This window comes from Biomphalaria glabrata, chromosome 1, assembly GCF_947242115.1.
Source record: "Biomphalaria glabrata chromosome 1, xgBioGlab47.1, whole genome shotgun sequence".
Classification (NCBI taxonomy): Eukaryota; Metazoa; Mollusca; class Gastropoda; family Planorbidae; genus Biomphalaria; species Biomphalaria glabrata.
This window is the reverse complement of record NC_074711.1, coordinates 2,999,947-3,027,452: the sequence shown is the minus strand read 5'-3', so window position 1 is coordinate 3,027,452 and position 27,506 is coordinate 2,999,947. Positions and strand designations below refer to the sequence as shown.

Below are 27,506 nucleotides of genomic sequence, written 5' to 3'. Positions count from 1 at the left end.
TAATAGCACAAGGGATGTAGAAGGAGCTTTGTACAAATTCGTCCTAGCATATGGAACGAGGAATGTGCCTTTATCTTTGTGTCTTTCTGAGTATTTTATTAGGTTTTGTTATTTTGTATTTGAAGATTATGGTTCACTGTTTTATGTATAATTGCTACTCTACTTTTGAGTCTTCTCTCCTGAAGGCTTTCTAAATTTAATGATTTTACTATTGCTTAGGAGTATATCTATCTATATATATTTACATAAAACATTCCTTGAATCAACCCGAAGCCAAAAAAATAAAACAAAAGTTCACATTAAGACATTATTATTCAAATTTATAATAATAACAATAAAAATTGCATCCGAAAAACTATGTACATGTATGCTCACAGATGCAGTAATTACAATGAAAGTTGATATCTAACCAAAGCAGAAATTGTTTAGGTCAGTGATTGTCAATAGGGATTTGTTTTTAAATGCAACTTAAACTTTCAAATAATTTATCCATTAGAAATGTGAAGTCTAGTGGCTTGCTAAAAAAATCCTGGAACTTTTTTTCACAGAAAACAAATATTACAACATGGCCTTAATAATATATAATAGAAACCCCCAAACATAAGGAAATATTTGTAACAAGAAAAACATTTTAAATACTTTAAAAAAGCTTCAATTAATGTAATTGTATCAATTAGTTTGGATCAGTTATGAATTAAATTTGTAATAGATCTAGACTAACAACAATAATTCTGTGCGCTTGGAAATATTTTTACCCATTGTATTAGTTTAGCGCAATTTCATGCTTTTAGCTTTCTCAATGTGCTATGATCTGATCACTATCATCACTAGTCTGGAACAGTTGGGAAAGTTGGCAGGGGTAAAGAAGGGGGGTATCTTGATTGCTTTAAAAAAAAATATAACTTGAATTTGAAAAGGGGGGGGGGGCGGGTCAAGCCTCCTCAAGGGGACTAATTCAATAAAATAATTGGTTAACAATTAACAAGAGTTAATTAAATAAGAAGTTAATTTTTTTTTTATTGATTCATACTTTGTCAGATAACAAGAAATAATTGTGCGAAATTTCAATGTGATCAGAGATTGGATGTAGGAGAAAAAACTTGTAAAACTTTTACTAGACATACAGAGTGAGTTAATACAAGCTTTGTAAAAAAAATATTTAATAATTACATTAATATTCATTAGAATGTACATAAAATTGTAAAATATGCAAAGACCCTAAAAGGATAGTCGAGGTCAATGATATTTTCAAGATAAGTTAAAAAGGTTAAAACATACTTTTCAATAATTTAGTTTTTTAGTCATTCTTTTGCAGAGTTTTAAACCAAATGTCTGTTGTATTAACCCTTAATAAACAAACAGAAAAAGAGAGACATGAATCTAATGCTCGTAGAGCTATAAGTGTTTGAGAAGCATGGAGACCAAAACTACTAACAGACTAGCTACAAAACTTGGCCGAAGAAATCCTGCACTGTCTGGATTAACACAGGTGTAGCGGTGGAGGTTCTCAACCTGAGCAAGAAAGGTCTCGCCCAGCCAGTCCTTGTAGTTTTGACGATCGGGTGAGATTTTCATCAAGCGTACAGCAGCGTCATTAAAAATGAGATTACTGTACCAGAAGCCCGAGTCAAACATATGGAAGTCTCCATCACTTGAAAATAAAAAAGAAACAAGAAAAACTTAAAAATACTTATTCAAAAAGACAAAAACCCCTTATACCTCTTATAGAACTAACATTTTGCTCTTAATAGCTCATGAATGTCAGAATTGAAGTCATCGGTTAACATGCATGACTAGATTGACCTAGAAACACGCGTAGGACATAATCATCTTCTTTTTTGAAGTAACACCTGTAATTTATAAGATAAGAAGGTTTGCCCAGCCATTTGGATCGTGTGACTTAAATAGAGGTATTGTAAATTGAGATTAAAATTAAAGTAGTATGAGACTAAACTATATGTTGAATTCAGTGGCATAACTAAGGTGGGAAAAGGGGGCAGAGAATTAAAAACCCAAATGAGTGTTCAAAATATTTTTACATTAAATATTAAATATTACGCAAAAGGCAGAGGCCACCAAAAGAGTTCAAGCCTCCTGGGACCACGAATGATGGCAACGTCCTAGCTATGCCATTGGTTGATTTGTACATATTAACAATGCACTTGTAAACAAAAAAAACAATGTATTAAATAATTATTTACATGTCTGTCCTACTGAATGCAAATGGAAAGATATATAGAAATATTGAAAACTACTAGAATATTACATAACCTGTCCCATACACTGCTAAGTCAAAGTTTACATTATCTTATATAATACAGACGTTACTTCAAAAAAAGAAGATGATTACGTCCTAGGCATTACATTATCTGCCCCTTGGTACAGAGGACATCTTATACTTACATGTCTGATGAAAAATACTGTTGTCCATAATTTAGAACATTCCAGATGATATCTATCTGCTTTGAGGTCTTTGCAGCTGTAAAATAAATTTCAGAAGCTCGGAGTCAGTGCCAGGTTTACCATAGTGCTACACTGTGCAGTACACAGGGCGTCCTCACCCTCCACAAATATAACATTTTTAACAAAAATATACGTATTAAATATAAAAGTTTCCCATTTCAGACCTTGCAATCTATAGGGCAGATGATGTAGAGGTCATCTGTTTCTGTGTCCCAAGGTTTAGGAGGGTGTCATGTGGCCAGCACAATGACCAACCACCTTTACTTTCCCCAACTTAAGTCAGGTACCCATTAGAGCCGGGTGGACTCAAAGATCAAAGATCCCAAAAATAAAAATCCCAGTCTTCACCATGATTCGAACCCAGGACCTTGGTTCGGTAGCCAAGCACTTAACCTCTCAGCCACCGCGCCTCCTATTAAATATAAGAAAATGAGATTAAATTTACAAGAACTCTATTTCCTAGGGGGCGCGGTGGTTGAGTGGATAAGCCCTTGGCTTCCAAATCTGGGGTCTTGGGTTCAATTCTCAGTGAAGACTGGAATTTCAAACTTTGAGATTTCTAGGGTGCCCCTGAGTCCACCCAACTATAAAGGGTACCTGACTTAAGTTGGGGAGAGCAAACACAAATGGTCTTTATTCTGGCCACATGACACCCTGCTCGTTAACCATTGGTCAAAGAAACAGATGACCTTAACGTCATCTGCCCTATAGATCGCAAGGTCTGAAAGCGGAACTTTTACTTTATTCCTTTCCTCACAAATATAACATGCTTTTAGATTTTATATGTTATTAAGTGCAAATTATATTTAAGCTTGAAGTGCGTGAAGTTACTATGGTCTGACAATGGTTGGAATGTAAAATTAGAGTCGACTAAACCATGCACTGGATAAGAACTAACCTGAAGTAACTATTGCATCAGCTGGAACTTCCCCCAAGTGACATTCATTAAATCTGTCCACATTGAGGCGACGCCCATCCTTGCACAACAGTTCATAGTCATCAGACCTCCGATTCCTAGCCCATGTGGCATGATTGCGCCCATCTGTGTTGTCTCGGACAGTCAAGTGGCGAACAAAGGCAATGTCACCACCGTCTGACGAGAAACATGTCATGATTTAGTGAAGTAATTTATAGACTTAAACTATAATCTAATACAACCACAATATACAAACAAAACAGAGTTTAAATCTACAACCACAATATACAAACAAAACAGAGTTAAAATCTACAACCACAATATACAAACAAACAGAGTTTAAATCTACAACCACAATATACAAACAAAACAGTTTAAATCTACAACCACAATATACAAACAAACAGAGTTTAAATCTACAACCACAATATACAAACAAAACAGTTTAAATCTACAACCACAATATACAAACAAAACAGAGTTAAATCTACAACCACAATATACAAACAAAACAGAGTTTAAATCTGACTATTATTTGAAAGACTATGTGCTACAAAGTCCAACTATTAAATGAATGATACAATGTTTGTGAATGTAAATCAATATACTAGTACAGAGTTCAATGGTTACAGTTGAATGTGATTCAGTCTTTTTTTTTTTATAGCAGTAGTATTACTATTTTACTTTACTGGCCTTTAACAATTACAGATTTTTATGTTTATTATATTTCTGAATTACTCTTCCAAATTGCTGCTAATATGTGAAATAATCTTCTAAGTCAAATTAACTTTATTTAGCCAGTTACTTTAATTTAATTGTAAATTTGGAGAGATATATATTGTCTCCGCAATCATATGACCTCTTTCTGGTTGTGTCTATATATCTATTGCAAATCACTATTTGAATAAACTGAGGAAACACACCACTGATTTTTTTTGAGTTTAATACTCTTTCAACTCAACTTAATAAAAAAAGCAATTATAAAAAAAAATCCCTTGTACAATGTTACAAGGTAACTTCCCTGACATAAAATATAGTTGAAAAAATACACTGTGAAAATATATGCCATCGGTAATAGTCCAACACTGAATAAGAATACAAAAAAAATCACTCAGAATAATGAATACATGAACAATGACTAACGACTGTGGTGACCGTGCACAATGACAAATGACTAACAACCTCAATAGTTAGACTCTATGTCTTATATATTACTGTAAAAAATTTTTTTTTTCGATGATTCTACAAGCTTACCAAATTTGAACCTTGACCCTTCATCTTAGCTTATTCATATTAAGATCATCAAGAAGGATCTCATGCACACACTATGTGACCTAATAATATGGACAGTTAACATACTACTGGTCAGCTGTTATTGGTTGCTGTCGTCAACCATGACAAGCACACACACTTGACACATATAAAAAAGAAAAGGGAACTTACTCTGCACCAAACATCTGAATGCACCGCTGGTCCCATAATACATTTCATTATTGTTACGCTGACATTTCCCATAACCGTTAGTTTTACACGCTTCACACAAGTTGATTGGACGGCCACCAGGATTGTACTCCGTGTCCAGAGATCCAGGTATACAGCTCCGAGAAAAGAGCTCTCCTAAATACAAAAGTTGAATCTTTTCATTCTTAACATTTTTATCTCATTTAAAAAGAAGCTATAAAAATGTAAAGTAGCCAACCTCCAACTTACCAATGTTTCTAAAAATAGTACAATCTTTAGGTGAAAACTGCTTAGTTTCAATGAAGATATTGAGTGGAATCACCCAGCCATCTCCTCGACCAATCCCCGGATGGCATGATCTTCTACCTGCTTATCATTGTTTTCATCACAAATATGAAAAAAAAATTCTTTTTTTTTTAAAACTGAAGCTTATATTAAGCATTTTTATATTAATTAGTTTAGTTCAGTCATTTAATTACATTTGTAATAAAACTAGACTGACAATAAAAAAGTAATTATACAAATAAATAAAAAAAAAAAAAGGGAACGACCTGAATTCGAACTTGTGGGCTAAAGCCTTCTCAGGCTTCTCAAGCCAACGCGGTAACCACTCTGCAAGTGAAGAGTCTATGAACATGGAAGATTGTATAGTTATCTATTGTTTCAATTCTATGTTTGTGTTCACTAAGCCTGAGCCGGCAGCCTAATATAAAGGGGATTAATTCAGTTTATACCACCATTTCAGTCACATACTATTTTTTTCCCTTGTTTGAGATCCCAAACATAGTAATTTATTACCAACAGTTAATTAAGTAATTGTTTAAGTTTTTGTATTGATTGTTGTCAGGTGTTACGAGCAGATGAGATTCTCAGTCATACACCAACTCATATATAGTAGATTAGGAAGATTTTAATCTTAACAATTAATAATATATCAATAATAACTTGGATTACATTGCTCCATTTTCTGATCCTTGTCTAACTGACCCTTTCAACATGCCTTCCCACCATTCCACATTCACACTAGGCTGCGCACGTAACATCAGGTCAAAGAAATAATTGTGCGAAATTTCCGCTTGATCCGAAATTAGGTGTCAAGAGAAATAACGTGTACAAACTTTAGGCCAGACAGACCCACAGACAGACAAACAGCATGAGTTGATATAAGCTTTCTAAAAAATGTTTATACAAGAAGGCAAATCCACAAATAGCAAGCTTTTTGGTGCATCAGGTGTACAGAATATGAAAGAATTGATAAGCCAAGCATTTTAATAATCCGTAAAATATTTTAAATTCTATCTCAATCTTTCTTCTTTTCATTAAAGTTTTTTTTCTTTCCATTATAACTCCACTACCTTTCCTCATATACTTTTCTCTTCTTTTCCTATTTTAAGGAATTTTATTAGTAAAGATTGCAAATGGGATCTTAAAAAATAAATACCAGATTACTGTGATTAACTTTTTTTTTTTTAAATCCCTGACTATGTAACAGAATACCAAGAAAAATTAAATTTCATAAAAATTATAAATCATATCAACTGTAAAACTTTTGTTTTACCTTTCAAGTTGAATAAAGTTGTTTGTTGGTCTGTTTTCTTGATGGCAGCAACAGCTTTGAACTTCATTGACATATCACCATAATCTTCTGATGCAATGGGGATCAGGCCATAGCGACTGTGAGATAAAAATCATAAGATAGTTATTTGTAAAGATCACAAACTAATTAGATGGGCGTTAGTGAGGACTAAATGAATAAACCAAATAATATTCTGCAGAGTAGAGGCACTATATACCTTATGACCGCATACTGCTGAGATTTGAATAGGATAAAATAACAAAAGCACTTTGAAAATCAACTTAGGCACCATTTTACCTTCACTGACATAGAGGAAATTTTTAAGCAGCTATTAGCAGATGGTCTGAAAGTGACAGATGGAGACTTCTCATGAAATTTATAAGACACACATTTAAGATGTAAGGAAAAGCTCTTGTTGAAGGCAGGAGCAATTGACAAAAAGAAAAAAATAGACCCTCAGTAGACAATGGTTTGGTCTGTATCAAATGTAGTAAAATTTGCAGGTTTTTTGCTTATCATGTGAAATACTATACCTATACTTAATCATTGAAATTAAATACAAAGACATTACTCTACAAAAGCTCAAAGTCTGAATAGAACTTATTGTTATTCAGAACATTACGATCTTCTCTATAAGGCTTTCTGTAAACACTACTTAACAATACCGCACATCTAATACAAGAACTTGACAACAAGTGCTTCAATAAACAAGGTGGAGATTTAATTACAAATACATCAACAACAGCCAATAAACACAATTGGCTACACTAACTTCAAATGCTTTGCTACACAACAGAACTGCCTAACTAATCACTATAAGTCTCTCTAGCTCATACAGCTACATTTTCGAGGACTCACAAGGTACCACACAGGCCTTACGGCCTTGCTGCCCGGGACTCAACTGTCCTTTCTTACACACTGTCTCTCGACCGTGAAGGCTTTTGGTCACATGACCATAATACTCGTCATATTTGCGTGTACCAGCAGTAATGTCCCTTGTTCAACAGCCGTTGACCCGTGTGATTGGCCTGAGTAGGCCGCACACACATTAACCCTTTCGGTCCACCACTGGAATTACTACAATATTAACATTTACTTCAGTGTAACAGATTTAAACTAACCGTCCAGCTATGTACACATCTCCAGCATCCAAACTTATTAGGTCAGCATCCCCTCTCCAAATCATTTCCAAACACGCGGTTGTATTCCCTCCATACAGACAGTCCATCTCAGGTTGGAGCTCTTTAGCCTTGAAAGCCATAATCATGTCCTCACACTTCAGCTTCTCGGCCATGGAGATCAAACACCAACGGATGACATCAGAAGGGCAGTTGTTCATCTCAGTCAGCATGTCATTGAAATCATCACCTTCAGAGAAACACATTTCACAGTCATAAACTTGGAGTAGAAGTGAATTAACTCTTTCTCTCCGTAAATATTTTCCTCATTCCGATAGAATTATTCACTTTGCTCATTTGTATTTTACTATCCTGTTATGATTACACTTCAATAACTTTTTTGTTTGTAATCAGAAAATGTTATATTTTTTATTAAATAATAGAAGAATGCTTGCTCTTTTTATACAACACAAATTAAGGTTTATAAATCCAAAAATCAATTTAGTTTAATGGGGTCAAATCAACGTTGGCATTGTCAATTAGGAGAGAAAGAGTTAACTTGTAACAAACAAATAGTGATGGTGGTCTAGGATAGTAACTGATCAAATCTCTTTTGTAGACAAATGGAAGAATCTGGGAGAAAGTTTCGACCCTGTCTTGAGGCACTCAGCCAACACAACACAGCTCAAGTCATATTAGGAATCAAGCTTGTTAGATAGTCAAGCAGTATATATGCCACTACTTCACACATCCTACAAGAGTAGATTAATAAAAAAAAATATGCAAATGAGGTAATAATGTATTCCGGGCAGGCATTCAGGCAAAAAAGGCAGCCACCTAGGGCCTCCAATCAGCGAGGACCTCAAACAGGAAAAATATTTTTAGAGTATCATGGTTAAAGATATCACAGTTAAAGAGCCTGACGTCACTGCTAGTAAGTTTCTCTCTTGTTAGTTGAACTGGTTGTTGATCTTTGCAGAATTGACAGAGCTACTAACAGGGTGTAATATTTAATTTTTTATGTAAAAAACACTCATTTGCGGCCCGCTCAAGTGGGGTCCTGGGGGGATTTTCAAATTCTTTCCCCTCTTACCCCCAACTTTTGTTACGCCACTGTGTACATACCACAAGACCAAGCAGCCATCCTGTTTGTAGAAATGTCTTGTCATTTAAAAGATAAGAAAAACCTGTAAACACTTACCAACCCATGAATAATAAGTTTCGGTTTCAGTGATATCAATCAAGCTCTGTGTTGTGTCCGAAAACATTAAGTTCTTCCTAGTAAACACTCGCTTGAACACATCCACAGGGTAGGAACTCTCAGAATTGAAGATTTGAAAAGAGCTGCTTAACCTGCCTCCTCTACCAAAGAGCTGCTGAGCAGCAAATAGAAAGTTTTTATAACCTTTGACAATGTATGGCTCTCGGACTGCTGATGTCAAAATGACATTTGATGTCACCTGTCCCCAGTTACAAGTTGCGTAATCAGTCACAGCTGCAGTTTTACCATCTGGACACAGAAGTTGATAACTCTGGGAATAAAGAGAAACTTTATAATAGCAATGGCTGAGTGGTAAAGCACTTGGCTTCTGAACCGGAGGTCATGGGTTCCAAATCCTGGTGTAGACTGGTATTTTAATTTCGGGATCTTCGGGTACCAGCTCTAATGGGTACCTGACATTACTTGGGGAAAAGTAAAGGCAGTTAGTCTTTGTGCTGGCCATATGACACCCTCTTTAACCATGGGCCACAGAAACAGATGACCTTTACATCATCCGCCCTACAGATTGGAAGGTCTGAAAAGGAACTTTACTTTGTAATAGTGACAGTTATTATAAACATTTTACAAATAACTTAATGCAAAGAAAGAAAACCAGTTTGTATAGAGCCAGTAATGTGTAGGTCTGTGTTGGCGATGTAGCTCCTGATATAACTACTCAAATCATCTATTATAGCTATATAAATTGATTTTTATACTTAAATGTTAATAAAAGCTTGAAATAGCATGATCAAAATATATTCCATTGTATAAACTTACATACTAATTATCTAGACGTTTTTGGTGTAACAATAATTAAAATAACAGATGACCTTTACATGGCTGCCTGGTCGTGCGATTTGCGCGCTGGACTGTTGTTCGGATTTAGCGACGGTCAAGGGTTCAAACCCTGCACGCTCACATCCCCCGTCGTCCTGCGGGAGGTTTGGACTAGGAAGTAAACTATCTTCAACTCTGAAGGAATATCCGAAACATGTAAAACATTTACAAACAAACAACCTGAAGATATGAAAGAGGAACTTTCCTTTAATATTTAAAATACAAATTCAACTCAACTCATATCTACAATGTTTTTACTTCAGTATTCACACACATGCACCCTCTTCCCCAAACACACACCTATTTCATTTGCCATCCCATCCTGCATCCTCAGTCAATCCTTTAAATACATGCATTTTATTGGCCAATTTACACACACATAGACACACACTCCATAACATATAGACACACACTCCATAGAAGAAATACACAGATACATAACAGATACACACACACACTACATTACAGACATACGCACACTACATAACAGACATACACAAACTCCATAATAGACATACGCACACTACATAACTGATATACACACACTCCATAATAGACAGACAGACACACACTTCATAACAGACATACACACTATATAACAGACATACACACACACTCCATAACAGACAAGACACACTCTCCATAACAGACAGTAATAACAATGTTCCAAAGAAACATGAATCAATGAATCATGCATTGGATTGACATCCAGTAAAAATAAACATAATTTAAACTGTGATAAAGTCCAGCCACTAAAAACCAGCTAATGTGTTCCTGGTCCTGACCACATCCTTATGTAGTTTTAAAAAGGCAAAAAAAAACAGAAAAATAGGAATGTTGTAGATGGTTGTTGACTTACAGCCCCAATCTGCAGGTAGACAACTAAACCGCTGTAGGCTTATTACATTTTAACTGATAAAACTGAAAACTTGTATTACAGTATAGACAAAGTCAACTTGAGAGGAAATAAACTAAACTGATATTTAAACAAATCTAACAAATTACATTTTTTTCATTATCCCCTTGGACACACACACTTCATTACAATGAAAAGCTAAAGAGACAAGACAAGAGAAATCTTAATGAGATCTTAGATGCAAACAGCCAACCACACTTCCTTGGCTAAGTACGCTTGAACTTGGCTTGGCTACCTATGATGGGGGCTCGAGGTTTGACACCCGACTTGAGCAGAGTTGTGTTTACTGAGCGCCTAAGGACAGCATGGAAAAACCATCTCCCAGATACCCCCTCCCCCACCGGTCCACAAATAAGATATGAATATAGCACTCTGAGCATGTTAGTAGAATATATATAAAAGCTATAATTTAATTTAATTTTACCTACCCTACCCTACTAAAAGCTCTGCCTACACTGGTTTCCAAAATAAAATGTCCCTGTGTTTTTTTACAACACTCTACAAAATAATAGTGATGGAGTGGCTACAAACACAATAAAACAACCTTTAAGAAATAGGCTACTATAAACTCACCCTTATGAAGAAGTTATTTTCAGCACAAAGAATCATGATGACAACACAAAAATTAAAATGTGACATTAGCAAATCTCCAGCAAAGAACACTAAAATAAAATGTGACATTAGCACATCTCCAGCAAAGAACACTAAAATAAAATGTGACATTAACAAATCTCCAGCAAAGAACACAAAGTAAAATGTGACATTAACACATCTTCAGCGAAGAACGCAAAGTAAAATGTGACATTAGCACATCTCCAACAGAGAAGAAAGTAAAATGTGACATTAGCACATCCCCGGTGAAAATTATACTATAAATAGATCTAATAATAGTTTGACATCAAGTCAGCTCGTGATCTACTTAATAAAGCGTATACTTACTGCAGGATCCACACTGATACCAGATGTTTCAGAATTGTTAACCAGGCTCTGCATGATGTCAAAGATGTCATGTCTGACGTATGCCAGCTGCCCTTTGCCCTCTGCCACACATCTGAAGGCACCATCATAGCCAGCAAAAGTGTCACTGGTGCTACAGAACTCTTCATTCTGTCCAGTACACAACTCACAAACTGATGTCGGGTTGTTTCCTGTAAAGTATTTATAGTTCAGTGCTTCAGTTGAATTATGAAATGTATAAAAAAATAATTAATAACATAATGCAAATTGAGAGGTTAGTCAGAAATTCTATCAGCCAATCAAATTTAACAAAAAGTTTTACCAGAGTATCTACATTGTTTCATTTGAATTTATTAGATTTGCTCTTGTAATGGGAGGGTAGTGGCTGTGGGTATGGTGCTTGGTTTTTTAACCGGGAATCCAGGATTCAAATCCAGGTGAACACTGGGATTTTAAATTTTGGAATTTTTAGGGCCCCACAAAGTCCACCCTGTTCTAATGGGTACCTGACCTGACATTAGTTGGGGAAAGTAAAGTCAGTTGGTCACTGTATTGGTCACATGGCACCCTTGATAACCAGGGGCAACAGAAACTGATGACCTTTATTATTACATCATATGCCTTGTAAGTATATATTAGTCTTACATTTTCAAATCTTAATATCCTTCATGAGGATCCTCAGGAACCTTTACTTTATGTTGAAATTCAAAATCTTATTTTATAAAATACAGACATTACTTCAAAAAAACTTCATCCTATTATCATGCATCTAGTGAGACTACAGATCATATCTCCCTGTCTATGCATACTTACCATACTGATTATAGAGTGATGTCAAAGATCCTGGTAGACACATGTGACCAAAAGCAGAGGCTACCGCCTTGACCAAGGCATTACACTCAGTGATCTCTATATAGTTGTTCTTTAGAAGTGTTCCAATCGGGTAAACCCAGCCAGCAGCCATACCAATACCTAATGAAACAAATTATATCAACATTTATTCAGTGTCAGGTTTTTCTTAACATTGTAAATGGTTGCTTCATAAATGCACTCAACACTTTAGTAATTATTTACTACCATTAAGGTAAGCCTAATATTCTGTAGTAGCCGTCTTAAGATATGTGCTTCAGACTGTCATTTAAGATGATCCCAGTTTTCTAGTGTGAACTTGCGAAACAAACTTAATGTGTTGTTAAAAATAAGAAATATCAATCCATATGATCTAGAATTAGATTCATAGGCTTTATCAAAATTTATCAATTTTTTAACAAAACAAAACTAGGAAAAGAAATGATTTACTATATATATAGTTCTACAGCCAGTCTTGACTTTGTTTACTTTTATAAGAGTATCAGGTGACCGCAAGCCTCGCTCGTTTAAATAATTAGTTGAAGAAATATATTTAGCCCATTTATTTGGATAGGGTAAAGACTCCCAATTCGAAAAGCTGCTTTCGTGTTCTTTTAGTTTTAAATGTTTATGTACATGGCGATTAGAAAATACAGAACACGCGTAGGAAGTAATATCTTCTTTTTTGAAGTAACGTCTGTATCTCATAAGAAAAGAGACAGTCTAGAAAACCGCAGCACACGTCGATTCTTTAACATTGCCTAAAAGTATTGGGCTATTATTGGTTTGGAAGAAAGTCTTTGCAGAGTAACGTTTCAAATGGTCATGTTCAGTCAGACATTAATATTGCAATTAGTATATACATTAAGTCTTTAGTACGAAACAAGTGACGCAAAATCTTTACGTTATATAGTAAAACAAGCACTTTGTAACAAAGTAAAATGGCACACTTTTTCCTAAGAGACTTGAAAACATACGATAAGAAACTATTTAAAATACAGTATCATTTATCTATTACAATGAAAAAAAAAACTTACCTGAAAAACATACTGAATTTTGAGTTAATGTGTTCAGATTTATTTTGGTACCAGCAGCCATCACAGCAACCGAATACAAAGAAGGTTTCTCGGTTGTTGTAGCTTTAACAAGATTAAAAGGATAATCTCAGATCAATATACAGACACAAAATAGAGCAGTGAGATTCATAACAAACGAATATTCACATTTGACTAGAGTAACACCTTTAGTAAAATAACTAAATTTAGAAAGTCTTCAGGACAGAAGACTCAAAAGTAAAGTAGCAATTATACATAAAATACTGAACCATAATCTTCAAATACAAAAACAAAATTTAATAAAATACTCCGAAAGACACAAAGATAAAGGCACATTCCTCGTCTCATATGCTAGGACAAATTTTTACAAATACTCCTTCTTCCCTAGTGCTAATAGAGCATGGAATGGGTTGCCTGAGCTAGCCAGGAAAACCAGTGACTTGGCAGAATTTAAGTCATTGGTTAATGTGCATGACTAAATGCATGACGCGTAGGACTTCTTTTTTGAAGTAACGTCTGTATTATATAAGATAAGATAAGATAGTGTGAAATAGTCAACAAAATTGTATATAATAAAAAATTATCAGATAGGCCTAATAATTCAGGCAATGTTGGTAAGTAGGCCTATATGGCTGCATGGTCGTGCGGTATGCACGCTGGATTGTCGTACGGTCTTCACCACGGTCTTGTTTCTTACCCTGCCCGCTGCCATCCCCCGACGTCCTTCAACTCTAAATGAATATTCGAACCTTATACAACATTTTACAAACATCTCTAATTCCCCTCAATTATTTCTCCCATTTTATTTATTTTACTTAACGTAGTCAGAATGGCAGCCGACGAGAGTCACCTGTCGCGTAAAATGATCGAAGGGACACAACCCTTCAATAAAGTACACCATTTCCCTACATTCAATTACGTGGTTATGGTTCATGTAAATACCTATACTGCTTCCAATGTAACTAGGCGTCAGTCTGTCTTATACATGGCACACTATTCTTTCACTCTTGAATATTTTACATTATCGAGTAGTTGCACTACAGCACAAGTACTATTTGAAGTATTGATTTACTGCTCTATTACTAATGCTTAGATGTATTAAGTTTAATATTTAGTGAACCATACAATCTTATCTTATTGTTATAAACCTGGTGGTGGCACAAAGAGGGGTAGTGGTGTGTGTGTAGTCAGCCGACGCAAATCGCCCCAGGCCAGCGCTAGACGAGCGGTCAACCGTTACGAGCTACGACGGTCAGCCAAGTCGAGTATCAACAGGACGGTTCGGGAAGGATCGCCGTCGTGAACAGAGCTCAGGAGCGTCACGAGAGTTGTAGTCATCTGACCACCTAGAAACGTCGAGCGGCGTTCTGTCCGGTTCGAGAAGGCCAGTAGGGACCCTATATAAAGAGCGGAGGTGTCGCAGTCAAGACGGTTCACGAGAGACGGTTCACGGTAGTGGTTCAGAGCCCGGTTCACTACAGTCCGGTCGACTACAGCACAGTTCAGCGGTGTGGTTCTGTACGGAGCATTACGACGGTTCAGTGCGGAGTACTGTCAAGTACAGTTGAGACGACTGGCGTCTTGATCTTGGTCTGTGATCGAGTCCGACACAACGAGCCTAGTGTGTGAAGTCAGTCCTGAACTGTTGAACCCAGTGCAAGCCCGGAACGAGACGGTGAGGCCAGTGCAAGAGTTGATACGGCGGTACGGTGTTATCGGAGAAATATTTGTACAGTCTTGTGTTACGTGCTGCCAATTGTACAGTATTGGCTGTTATTTATTCAACTATTAAAGTGTTACGTTACTTTGGAGCCCTGAGTTGTCAAGTTCTTTAAGTTGGTGGTGTATGGTGCAGTTTGCAGAGAGCCTGGATAGTGAGATTCGTAACAATATTTTATAAAATACAGACATTACATCGCAGCACTTGCAAAAACTCACAACGATCTGGAAATACAAAGGCACTAATATCAGAATATGTGCACCCCACGGTCACGTCCACATTCTTGTAAGCTTGTAAATCTTAGAAGCTGACTGCAGAACTCTAGAGGAGGATCCTTGCAATGGAATTGAGATGCAGTAGAAAGATATAAGATTTATCACTTACAAAAATCGCATCACAAACAAGGAGATTAGAAACAGGATCACAATGGCGATTGGCCCCCATGATGACCTGCTGACTATTGCCAAAAAAAAAAAAAAAAGAAAGAAAACTAAAACTTTATGTCCATGTTACAAAAATCTTCAAAGCTCGCAAATAATTTCTTTCAGGGAACAGTACCAGAAAAAAGAAGAAGAGGCAGACAGGGAACGCGATGTAAAGACAACATAATAGAATGGACCGGCCTGCCTTTGAAAGAGATTCTATCCAAGGCAAACCACAGAGAAGAATGGAGAAAGATTGTTGACAGTTCATGTGTGGTGCTCCCAACGGTTTAACAGACTAACCACTAAGGGGTAGGCCATAGGCGAAGGTGAAGGTGTAGGTCAGCATTACTAAGCTAGCCTAACAGCACCGTCACGTCTTCTATCTCATAGGCCGAGTTTGTTATCTCAAAATCTGTTCACAACATATTTTCCATACTTCACTGAATCAAGCATGGCTACCGTGATCTAGTATTAGGATAGGTCATAAGACCAGTGACCTCTGCTGTACTGTCAAGTTAGTCCAGTGGTACTTTGTGATCCCAAATTATATTATCTAGGCTATTAACTGACGTAGCTAGGGGGTCCAAATTTGGGTCCCCAATTGAGTGTCCAAAATGTTTACATGAAATATTAAGCCAATACCACGTTATCTTGCTAAATTAGTGACCATGCTGCAAATATTCCATACATTAGAATTATATATTTATTAAGTACATTATATCATGTCATGATCTCAAATGTCATTTTGCAGGGCCAAGCTCCCGGACCCCCAAATCCCTTGCTACGCCATTGCGAACACTTAAAAAATTGGAATACCTATCAAACATAATTCGGGAAACTGACTAAACGGGCTAGCATAAATGATCATTCATTACGTGTATTCGGGAAAAAAAAAACAGTAAAGTACCCTTTCAAGACCTTGCGATCCATAGGGCAGATGATGGAAAGGCCATCTGTGACCCATGATTAACTAGGTTATCAAGTGGCTAGCAAACGACCAACCGCTTTTACTTTGCAACAAAATAATGTTAGGTGCCCATTAGAGCTGGGTGGACTCAAGAGGCACAATAATGATCCCAAAATTAAAATTCTCAGTCTTCACCAGGATTCGAACCCAGAATCCAAACGGTTCCCGGTCATTTCATCTCCGGTCACTTCATCCCCAGTCATTTCATCCCCTGGTCACTTCATCTCCTGGTCACTTCATCCCCCGGTCACTTCATCCCCGGTCATTTCATCCCCTGGTCACTTCATCCCCGGTTATTTCATCCCCTGATATTTTCATCTTACTTAGACTTAGACTTAGGTCCTCCCGCGCCGTTCGGCGCATTGGGCGGCAAGCTGTCTCCATAATGATCTGTCACTGGCAATGTCTGAAGCCTCTTCCCATCTGGTGTCCACTGTTCTGAGGTCCTCCATGAAGGTGTGTCGCCAGGTAATACGAGGACGTCCCTGTTTGCGCTTTCCTCGTTTTGGCTTCCATGTTATCGCAACTCTTGGTGTGCGTAATTCATTTTGACGTAGAACATGTCCCGCAAACCTCATGCGACGCTCAGTCACAACCTCACTAAGTGTTCGACTCCCAGTTCGGCAAAGGATTTCCTTGTTTGAGATCCGGTCTGTGTAACTGACTCCTAAAATCCGTCTCAGCCATCTCTGTTGAGCCACATTTAGTCTTTTCTCAATTTTGACAGATGACTTCCACGTCTCACATGCATATGTAGCAGTTGGAATGACGATTGTGTTGAGAAGGTGTATTTTTTTGTCTCGAGTCCAATGGCTTGGCTAGTCCAAATAGGCTGCAGCCTTTGGAAAATGCTCCCTGCCTTTCCTATTCGGCACGCTACATCATGGTAAGCATCTCCATCATTTGTTATGATGCTGCCAAGGTACGTGAACTTGTCCAGCTCTTCAAGCTTTGACTCGCCAAGTCTGACGGGGACACCCTTTGCCTTATATCCCACTCGCATAATTTTAGTCTTATCCAAGTTTATGCGGAGGCCAATTTTGGGTGCCTCTCTGTCTAGGCTCTCCGTCATTTCTTGAATGCATTTATTTGTAGCCCCGAGTAGTGCAACATCATCAGCAAAGTCCAAGTCCGTCAATCGGAGTTGTTCATGCCATATTTTCATCACCTGATCATTTTTATCTAACAAACTGTAATTTAAAAAAATCATGAAATGAGCAATATTTAATGTAATCATTTTTTATTTAAATGACAAAAATGTAACACATTAATGTTTAAAAGGAATTAAAGCAAAACTTATACAGGCGACATGATATCCCGAGGATGGGTGAACTCCGCCTTTATTAGAAAAGAATAAAACCTTATTTCAAGGCTAAAAATGACGTGCCCATTTTCAAGAAAGAGCGATTGAAAAATAAAATAAAAAGTGAAACATGGTCGTACTTTCACCACACCTTGGCCTTTAATGATAATTTATCAGCGCACGGTCATAATTTTTGTAATAGCACTTCTAACTCTCAAAAGATTTCCTCTACTTGCACCACGCCTTGGCCTTTAATGATAATTTATCAGCGGCATGATCATAATTATTCTAATCGCACTTCTATCTCTCAAATGATTTTTTACTACTTCCACCAAACCTTGGCCTTCGATCCGGATAATATTATGATATTACAACCCCCACATCCAATAGAAGCGCTATAGCTAAGTACACACCCAGATTTACAATATAAGGTTTCTCATTAAGAAAACAAAGTGGAAGAGGAAACACTATAAACGCATTAGTAACAAGTCATAAAATGTCAAAAAGCATTCTACAGAATCATATTTATATATAAAATGTTTAATTGGGGATGACATGACCGGGGATGAAGTGACCGGGGGATGAAGTGACCAGGGGATGAAGTGACCAGGGGATGAAATGACCGGGGATGAAGTGACCGGGGATGAAATGACCGGTCACCATCCAAACACTACCGCTCTGCCACCGCGCCTCCTAATCCAAAATAGTGTAGATATATTTGCTAAGAAAACCCGAAAAAAAAACAACTGTTATATCTATATTTGTTTAAGTTTCCTTCATTTGTCACTATAATTGTAAAACACTCTTCGAAAAAAAATAGATACGCCAATGGATAAATATTTCGAAAAATGTTTAACAGCGAAATTGGCTTCTTAGATAATGACAACAGCAATCACTACAGGTAGATGATATTTCTTTTAATTTACCTGTGTCATACTTCTCTGCCATGATTGGCATCATGTTGTGCTGCCGACCTGCGAAGTAGCCCAGACCTGAGTCCAAGTTGACCAGGTCAGCCTGATCTGATTCAATCAATTCCATGCAAGAAAAGCTAAAGAGGGAATAAAAGAAAACTTTAAGTCAAATAACCAACACAGAAAGTCTCATTATAAAACATTACTTTAAAAAGAAACAAAGATTATATTGAGTGAAATTACATCAATAATTGTGAATCTATCAGGTAAATAATTTTAATACCTCTAGACCAGCGGTCGTTGACCTTTTTGGTCTGTTGGCCCCTATTCGTATTTTTTCTTTCAAAAAATACGCCAGCGACCCTCTGTAAGAAAAACACCAAGAAGAGTGAAAAGGCGAATCCTATTGAAGCCACAAAAACACCTGTTATGAGCTTCTTTGAAATCCTTTGAATAGTCCATTTACAAGTTATTGAATATTACGGCCTACTATTTTTAGGTTTAATAGTAAATTTTTAGTTTTTATTTTGGCTCCCAGCGCCCCCACCCCCTAATTTCACAAAATCGCCCCCCCCGGGGGGGGGGGAGGCCGCCCCGTTGAAAACTACTGGTCTAGACTAACAATTATAAATTTGAGCGATTTGTTATTAATTGTTTTTATTTAGCTCGTTTGGATCTTCCATCGAGCGCCAGGCCAATAATTGTGCAAAATTTTCAACTAGGTCCGAAGTGTGGGAGAAATAACGTGTACAAATGTTTTAGTACACTGACAGACGGGAACAGAGTGAGCTGACATAAGCTTTGTGCGATAGGGTTCTATACAAGAGGCAAACTAAACGGGGCCTCAGTTTCACTTGATTGATTAGCTGATTGTGTAATTATTTGTTGGATTCCCGTGTCGTCATCGACAATGAATATTTGTACGAAGGTGTCAACCTGATCCAAGAATGGGAAGTGGGAGAAGTAACGATGAAGAGACAGACAGGCTGAGTTGTTATTGTTATTATTATTATATTAATATTAGGTTTGTAATAAATATCAATTTAAAATACTCTGTTAGGCCTACACTTTTTGTTTTTTTTAGATCGAAACAAACATGAAGAGCAGTGGCTTCAATAGGGTGGGTCTCACCTGGTCCGGTCAGTTAAGGGTTTCACCCCCCCAACATCAGCTTTCCCCTCAAATCTTCCCAATAAAAACTTAGTGTTTAGTTCTTTTTGTCGCCTCATAATACAGTGAGCTAATTACCTACATTTGTTAATAGTTGCTATTAAAAGTAAAAAATTCTATTTTAAAATTGTGTTGTTTCTGACATTTTATCATTAGTTATTGCATAGATTAAAATTTAAGATTTTAAATTAGAAAACTATTTAACATCAACTGAACATGCTTTCCTTAGTTGACTTTATAGAGCTCCTAGCGGAAACATGAACATTATGACGTTAGCTTTGTATTGGTGTCAGAAGTGGTATTTCGCAAGTGGCTAAATCTGTTATGATCTCACAGTGTCATTGGTTAATTTGCATGACTGTATGCATGACGCGTAGGACGTAATCAGCTTCATTTTTAAGTAACGTCTGTATTTTACAAGATAAGATAATATATACTTTTGTAGAAGTAGGATTTCACCAATTATTTCATTGTTAATCGCAATTAATTCTTGATCAACTTAAGTCTGAATAAAACTTCGCTCGTATATAGCCATTATCTCAGTGCGAATTATTTTGATAGAAAAAATGAAGCTTTTCGGGATTCACTTGCTGAGAGTAACGCCACACTGTAAGAGTTAATACAGAATTTGTTAGCATTTCATCCTTTTCTAGTGGCCTTTACGTCTGCGTCTTTGAGGTCCTGCTTATCAAAAGGTCTATGAGTCCAACTTTAGTCAATTAAGTACTTTAGAAGGGAAAACCAATAAGGAATTTTAGGGGAAACTTAAAAGAATGAGCGCCTCATGTGGCGAGAGAGAAACTGGAGACAGATGTGAGTCAGAAACAACATCGGCATTTTTCTTACAAAAGATGAGACTAAATATAGATGTTAACTACTTAACATACACATCGTCTGCATCAATGCACTGGAAATCTGCTGGTAGGACTGTTGCTAATGTTGTGTTGGCTTCTACTGCCTTCTGGAGCTCTGCTTTCAATTGGTTGCATTTCATCTCTTCGGCATTGCTGCTGACACACCACCTGGTGGCTAGATACAGACAAGGGGCATTAACTCTTTATAATAAGAAACACAATGGAATTTCAGATGTCTACCTTATATAAATCAAATTTCGAGCGAACGAATATATAAACATAGAGTTGAAGCTAGGTGCTGAAACAAATGATACATACATATATTAAACATAAATGAATATGTAGCTTTAAATCACTTTTTCACTTATTAACTCACCACAGATAGAAATTAGTTTTTTTTTAAATGTTGATGAATTTGCAAAAATTTGAAATTAAGCAGGGGGTCTACCGAAAACCAGAAAACATGGCAAGGGGTCTACGAAACAAAAAAGTTTGGGAACCACTGCTCTAGACCATCGGAATGTCCAAAAAAACAAATTACCACCCCAGCATACGGGCGAAATGACTCTGGATCAGAAGAATGTTTTTTTTTGGACATTTCGATGGTCTAGAGGTTAAGTTCGCTTAGTGCGTTATCGCTAGGCGGTGGTGTCGAATTCAGAGTCACAGCTTCGAGCCTCGGTCGGCGCACGCCCTTATTTTCGTAGCATTTTAATTCACTTCTTTCTATCTTCAAAACTTGGTCCCTGGTGCTGTTATTCATTTATGTTTAATATATGAGCGAATATATAGTATGTTACATTCTGTGAGCATGGTTGATGACATGAGGCCAGTCGTCACAGAAGGCCTGAACACTGGCCTGCAACGTCACAACCTGTGGGCAGTTTAGATCAACGTCACAGGTCTGTACCAATGACACCCCCCCCTAAAGTTATCTCTCTCTCTCACACTCACACACAAACACACAACCCACAGTCTTTTATACACCTGACAATATTTACTATATTGCAATAGTAATCACTTGCTATTTCGATATTTTGGTCCTAAGCAAAATAATATCGTCAGTTTCTTATAACTTCAATTCCTTAAACAAAAAATACAAATCTTTTACAAAACTAAAACAAAAATTAAGTAAAAAGCAATAAATATCTAACATTCCATAGGAACTACCCCCAACGTTATATGATTTTAGTTACCATAGAAGTAATTTCACAGAGAGTATCTTTTTTTTTTTTTTTGGCGCTGAGATGTAGATTAGGGTCTGTTAGTTAATTCCAGCCCAATGTTATGGAGTGTGTGTATGAGTTTCTATGGTGACGGTGGGAAGAGGTTTGCAACTGGTTGTGAGTGATGCAGCATAGGTGGCGTTGTTGTCACTTGGTCTTAGTTAGGGGAGACGACTCCAGAAAGTGAGCCCGAACGGTTGAGTTATTGTAGTGAGTAAGATTTTGTTTTGCTTTTTGATAAGATTTATTTCTTAAGTCTAGAACATTTATTTGATCTCGTATTAAGTTAATTTTGTCAATATTATAAATAAAGTGTTATTCAGTTTTCTTCACAAAAGGAAGTTATTCCTTTTAAGTTATTTGACGTTTTATAAGTTAAGATATATAACCGTCTAGTTGTCTATCTACAGCCTGATACTGTAAGTTAACAAACGGTAACCCACGATGACCTGCTAACTATCGTAAAAAAACGCAACCTAAAAATGTATGGCCATATTACAAGATATTTGAGGCTCCTAACGACCTTCCTTCAAGGAAAAGAACCAGAAAAATGATGAAGAGGCAGAGAGAGAAAGCAAAGGGAAGACAAAATAAAAGAATGAACAGGCCTGTCATTGAAAGAGGTTACACCTAAGGCAAAAGACAGAGAGGAATGATTGATCTGTCTGTCTGTCTGTCTGTCTGTCTGTCTGTCTGTCTGGTCTGTCTGTCTTGTCTGTCTGTCTGTCTGTCTTGTCTGTCTGTCTGTCTGTCTATCTATCTATCTATCTATCTATCTATCTATCTATCTATCTATCTATCTATCTATCTATCTATCTATCTATCTATCTATCTATCTAGTCCTTTTATTTTTATTGTCATTAGTTGTGAATAGTTTAGAAAATACCGTGAAGAACTCGCTAAGAAAATGGCCACTTAGGAGCTTTTGTTACTTGTCATTCAGATTTATAAAACAGAGATGTGGGTTTGAAAGAATGAGATAGAAACGAAGCAACTCATCAGACCACAAGTAGGCTACTATCAGATAGATGCCTGGAAAAAACTGAATTAGTTAAGATAGGCCTACATTTTACATGGTGTTTCAAACAAAAAATGAGCTAATGAGATTGGAATATGAGGTAGCTTTAAAGAATAGCAAAATTCTTGTCTTGAATCCTTAGCGTGATATTACTACAAATACCTTTATTAAAGCTTTCCCATTATATTTCAACGTATGACTCTCTAGAATCTACCTTAAGTCTCGATACGTCTAGGTGTCCCTGGGTCAGCTGTAGTTACAAATAAACAAGTAACACTCGCTCAAACACAGAAACTTTAATAAATATTACGGCATATCACACAATCTGGACTCTCTCTACCTTTTGTCGACAAACACACTTCCGGCCATTCGCGCAATTGTAAAAATAGATTATACATACATACACGCATTCATCCGTGACAACCTTGAATGTAGCTCCCATTGTTTTTTTTGACCTTTTTTACCTCCTGATTTATCAGACTTAATTTGATCAGCGACTTTTTTAAAACTTTGTTGAATGGTGCACTTTGATTGCAAGAAAATACTTGCACAAATAAAATGAATCTTTACAAACTTAGGTTTTACGGCCTAGAGTTTTGTTGCATAACTATTCTGTACTTTTAAAAATTACAGGTTTTATGCAAAATAACAATAGCGAAAAAGGACAAATGAAAGTGCTTTTAATTTGCTTATATTGAAAAAAAAATCTATGGCTTCTATTCATTAACCTTTATAGGTCTATTTTTTTTATTTCACTACCTTTGGTCCATATTGCAGTCCGATGTCGTCAATATTAACAAACCTGGTTTTCAAGATGGACCATTTTGAATTTTTGAATTTTATTTTTAAGCCCTTCATTTTTATTTATTAAACATATCTATGCATTATATACATGACTTTTTTTGTGACAGTACTCACCGGTACGGCGTACCGGCACCTTTTTGAATGTAGGTACAAAATTATTATTTTTCTTGTATTTTAATTTTAACGTGTATTATTAATTTATTAGTAGTTAAAAGTTAGGCAATCAATCACTGAGTACCGCCATCTATTTTTTTTTTACAATATATCGGCATTATGATAAGAAACGGTTGGTCGTTGTGCTGGCCACATGACACCCTTGTTAACCGTAGGCCACAGAAACAGATGACCTTTACATCATCTACCTTAGAGACCACAAGGTCTGAAAGGGGAACTTTACTTACTTTATGATAAGAATAGTAGCCTCTATATACACTGGAAAATTCCAGTTTGTAGGATCAGACATTTTTGTTACTTGTGAAGGGTAAAAAAAAAAGGGTCCATATTGCAAGCCTGTCCCCTACTACGAGAAACAGCCAACCTAACCCTTCTGATCAGCAGTGGCGTAGCTACCAATGTGCGGGTGGTGCGGGCCGCACAGGGCACCAAGTGGAGAGGGGCACCAAAATTCCCCCAGTGTGTATTAATTTTCTATTTCCGTGAGCGTTTCAGTAAAAAGGACAAATTGTATGGACACGAACAAACATAAACTACTGTATTTGAAACATGAACTAACGATTTATAAACTAGTCATGTCGCTATTTTGTTTCATCTCCATTTCTTCCATACAATGTAAGCTATATAACAGTTTGAATCTAATTTACTAGATTTATTTCGGACACACGGTACATGTTGTTACTACACTGATCAATGCTCTGTAATATAAAGAAGAAGAAGAAGATAGGCCAACCTTTATTTACTTCATTGTTTAGTCCACTGGTTTAATCTAGATATAGAGTTTACAAATATATTACTAAACTCTAGCTCTAAACAATTGTCTTAGTTTATTCATTTCTTTAGGATTCTTTATAGTTTAATTTTGGAAATAATTCTATTGTAATGTCAATATTACATTTTACGAAATGTTGTCATGGATAATGACGGGGTGCAGGTTCGTGAGTCTTTTATTAACTTCATCGAAACAAAGGACAAGTATGCTGCTGGAATCGCTGAGATGATTCTAGAGAAACTGCGTTCGAATGGCTTAGACGTAATGGACTGCAGGGGTCAAGGCTATGATAATGCTGCGGTCATGAACGGTCAAAACTACGGTGTCCAAAAACGTATTTTAGAAGTAAATCCCAAAGCACTATTCATTGCCTGCTTAAACCATTCTCTTAATTTAGCAGGAATTCGAGCTACTGAAGCTGAAGTCAATTCGATAACATTTTTTGGTACACTTTTCTCAACTTCAACACACCGCTGGGATATCCTCATCAAAATAACCGGAACTAGCCTTAAACGTTTAGTTGAGACCCGCTGGAGCGCCAGAGGAGAAGCCGTCAAGATGGTTAGGGATAAATTTTCTAAAATTATTGAAACTCTGGAGACATTAACTAGCAGAGATGAAAATTCATCGACTAGATCTGAACCAGATGGATTATTGGTTGCTGTTCAGTCTTTTAATTTTCTCACCTATCTTGGATTTTGGGCTCCTGTATTAATTGAAATTAATGATGCGCAAGTCTACCTTCAAAAACAAGGATTGTCTATTCGAGACTGCTCACTCAAACTAAAAACATTAGAGACATTTTTAAGTAGTAATCGATAGGACATCGCTGAAGCCAGCATTACCTTTACCGAAAGCGTGTGCTCAGATCTGAGAATCAGTACAGAACCTCAAAAACGTATTGGCTATAAGAAAAAGATGCCTGGTGAGAAAAGTGACGACTCTGTACTTACACTCAAAGAAGAGCTACGAAGGGAAATTTATTCTACCTTGGACAGGATTGTTCAAGAAATAATCACCCGATTCGAGCAACTTCATAATGTAGCAGATAGGTATGAATTTTTGTCGCCTTCCCAGCTATTAAATCCTCAGGTCGAAATCAATCTGGATTGAACTAGCAACATTGATAAAAACGAATTTCTGCTGGAGCGAAAGAGGCTTCAACGGTTTGTCACAGTTTCATCAGAAGCATCCGAACTTCCAAAACAAGGACCTGTTGAGCTCTTGAAATTTATAAAAAAAATATCAGCTAGATGATTCAGTCCCGAATATTGTCATCATGATTCGCATATTTTTGACTATTGCGGTAAGCGTCGCTACATGCGAGAGAAGTTTTTCCAAACTGAAACTGATCAAGAATTATTTGCTATCAACGATGACAAATTTACGACTCATTAATTTAACCATTTTGTTCATTGAACAAGAGCTGGTGGAAAAAATTGATTTCGATAAAATTATTGATACTTTTGCCAGCAAGAAAGAGCGTAAAATTCACTTGAAGTATGTTTATGTAAAAGTGATTTTTTGAATTAACAATATTTGATTAATGAATACATATTATTTTGAACAAAAAAGTAAGGTTTTACATTGTTACACTAAATAATCTTTTTTTTTGGGGGGGGGGGGGGGCATCAAGATGAGGTACCGCACCAGGCATCATATACTCTAGCTACGCCACTGCTGATCAGTACACATTATACAGACCCAGACCCCTCTACACAAGACTAGATTAATAAAAGCATACGCGTAGGCTGTAGCTATAGTTTGTTTTTTAAAGAGGGGGGTGGAGGGAAATGAGCATGTGTAATATATAAGATTAGAATATAAAAAAAGGACACTTACGCCGATCAGCAAAAGCAGCATAAAATAAGACAACGACAATCACTTTTAAGATCTTCATTCTTCTGGATGTTTGATCTCACCAGAGTTTTATTTTTGTTCTGTTGTCGTCAAGGGTCTTGCATGAATGCGCATTATGTTATTGGACGGAGTCTCCAATGACGAGAATAGATATAAACTAGACAGATATTGCCCGCGGGTCTTAATTTGCGTATTGCTGATATAGTCACTGATATAGTGCATTAGAAACAATTAAAGAAAATAATAATGTTATATGTAAAGCGAATGCATGAATTCATGAAAAAAAAAATATTATGAATGGAGCTAAAAAATAGCTAATTGACCTAAATTCATTTTTTTATGAAAAAATTGGCGAACGAATGTAGATCTATGTAAAAATGCTTTAGAAAAACACATTTGAATGTTAATTTGATTAAAATATGAAATGAATGGACTATCATTAATATGTTCATGTGTTTAATTATAAAACTATCTTTGCGAAGAGAAGTTCTATCATCTTAGAGGTGAATTAGAGTTTTAGAACTAGTTTAAGTAGTCTTATTAAAGTTGGCGGCCCCTATTCCCAACCAGCTGAGAATAGGCAAAAACCCTATTCCCAGTCAACTGTGTATAGGCTGTAACCCTATTACCAGTCAACTGTGTATAGGCTGTAACCCTTATTCCCAGTCAACTGTGTGCAGGTCAAATCAGGTCAAAACCTTATTCCCAGTTTTCATTGTAAAGAATTGTAAAGTCATTACTGTCTTACAAAATGAAATGTTTTAATTTTATAATAATTAATTTAAAGTACGATAACAGAAAATAGCTTTTTAAGGAATAAAATAAAATTGGTTTGTTATTGATAAATCTTTACAATTTATTATCCTACTATGTTTTTCTTTCCTAATGTA

At 36.4% G+C, this 27,506-nt stretch overlaps 1 protein-coding gene across 2 annotated transcripts; it reads right to left on the bottom strand.

The window, feature by feature from the left end:
- Positions 1–293: 293 nt before the first annotated feature.
- Positions 294–26,729, bottom strand: LOC106064624 (melanotransferrin-like). Of its 2 annotated transcripts, none has more exons than XM_056007620.1 (14): positions 26,599–26,729; positions 20,796–20,937; positions 18,751–18,875; positions 13,392–13,493; positions 12,319–12,477; positions 11,488–11,696; positions 8,736–9,066; positions 7,538–7,784; positions 6,399–6,514; positions 5,090–5,209; positions 4,823–4,996; positions 3,362–3,556; positions 2,404–2,479; positions 294–1,651 (listed from the first exon to the last, which is right to left on the bottom strand). In XM_056007620.1, exons 1-14 carry the CDS (start codon positions 26,654–26,656, stop codon positions 1,396–1,398), a joined length of 2,310 nt encoding a protein of 769 aa, XP_055863595.1. In that variant the 5' UTR covers positions 26,657–26,729; the 3' UTR covers positions 294–1,395. The 2 variants fall into 2 exon arrangements, with proteins under 2 accessions (XP_055863595.1, XP_055863667.1); XM_056007692.1 differs by having other exon boundaries at positions 5,090–5,206; positions 26,599–26,694.
- Between the last annotated feature and the right edge of the window lie 777 nt (positions 26,730–27,506).

Excerpts from the sequence above, each read along its gene's own strand:
- LOC106064624 (XM_056007620.1), bottom strand. The coding sequence starts at position 26,656 with ATGAAGATCTTAAAAGTGATTGTCGTTGTCTTATTTTATGCTGCTTTT. Across the intron at positions 20,938-26,598 it reads TGCTGCTTTTGCTGATCGGC|CCACCAGGTGGTGTGTCAGC; the intron begins GTAAGTGTCCTT and ends GTCTGTATCTAG. Across the intron at positions 13,494-18,750 it reads GGCAGAGAAGTATGACACAG|CTACAACAACCGAGAAACCT; the intron begins GTAAATTAAAAG and ends ATCTTGTTAAAG.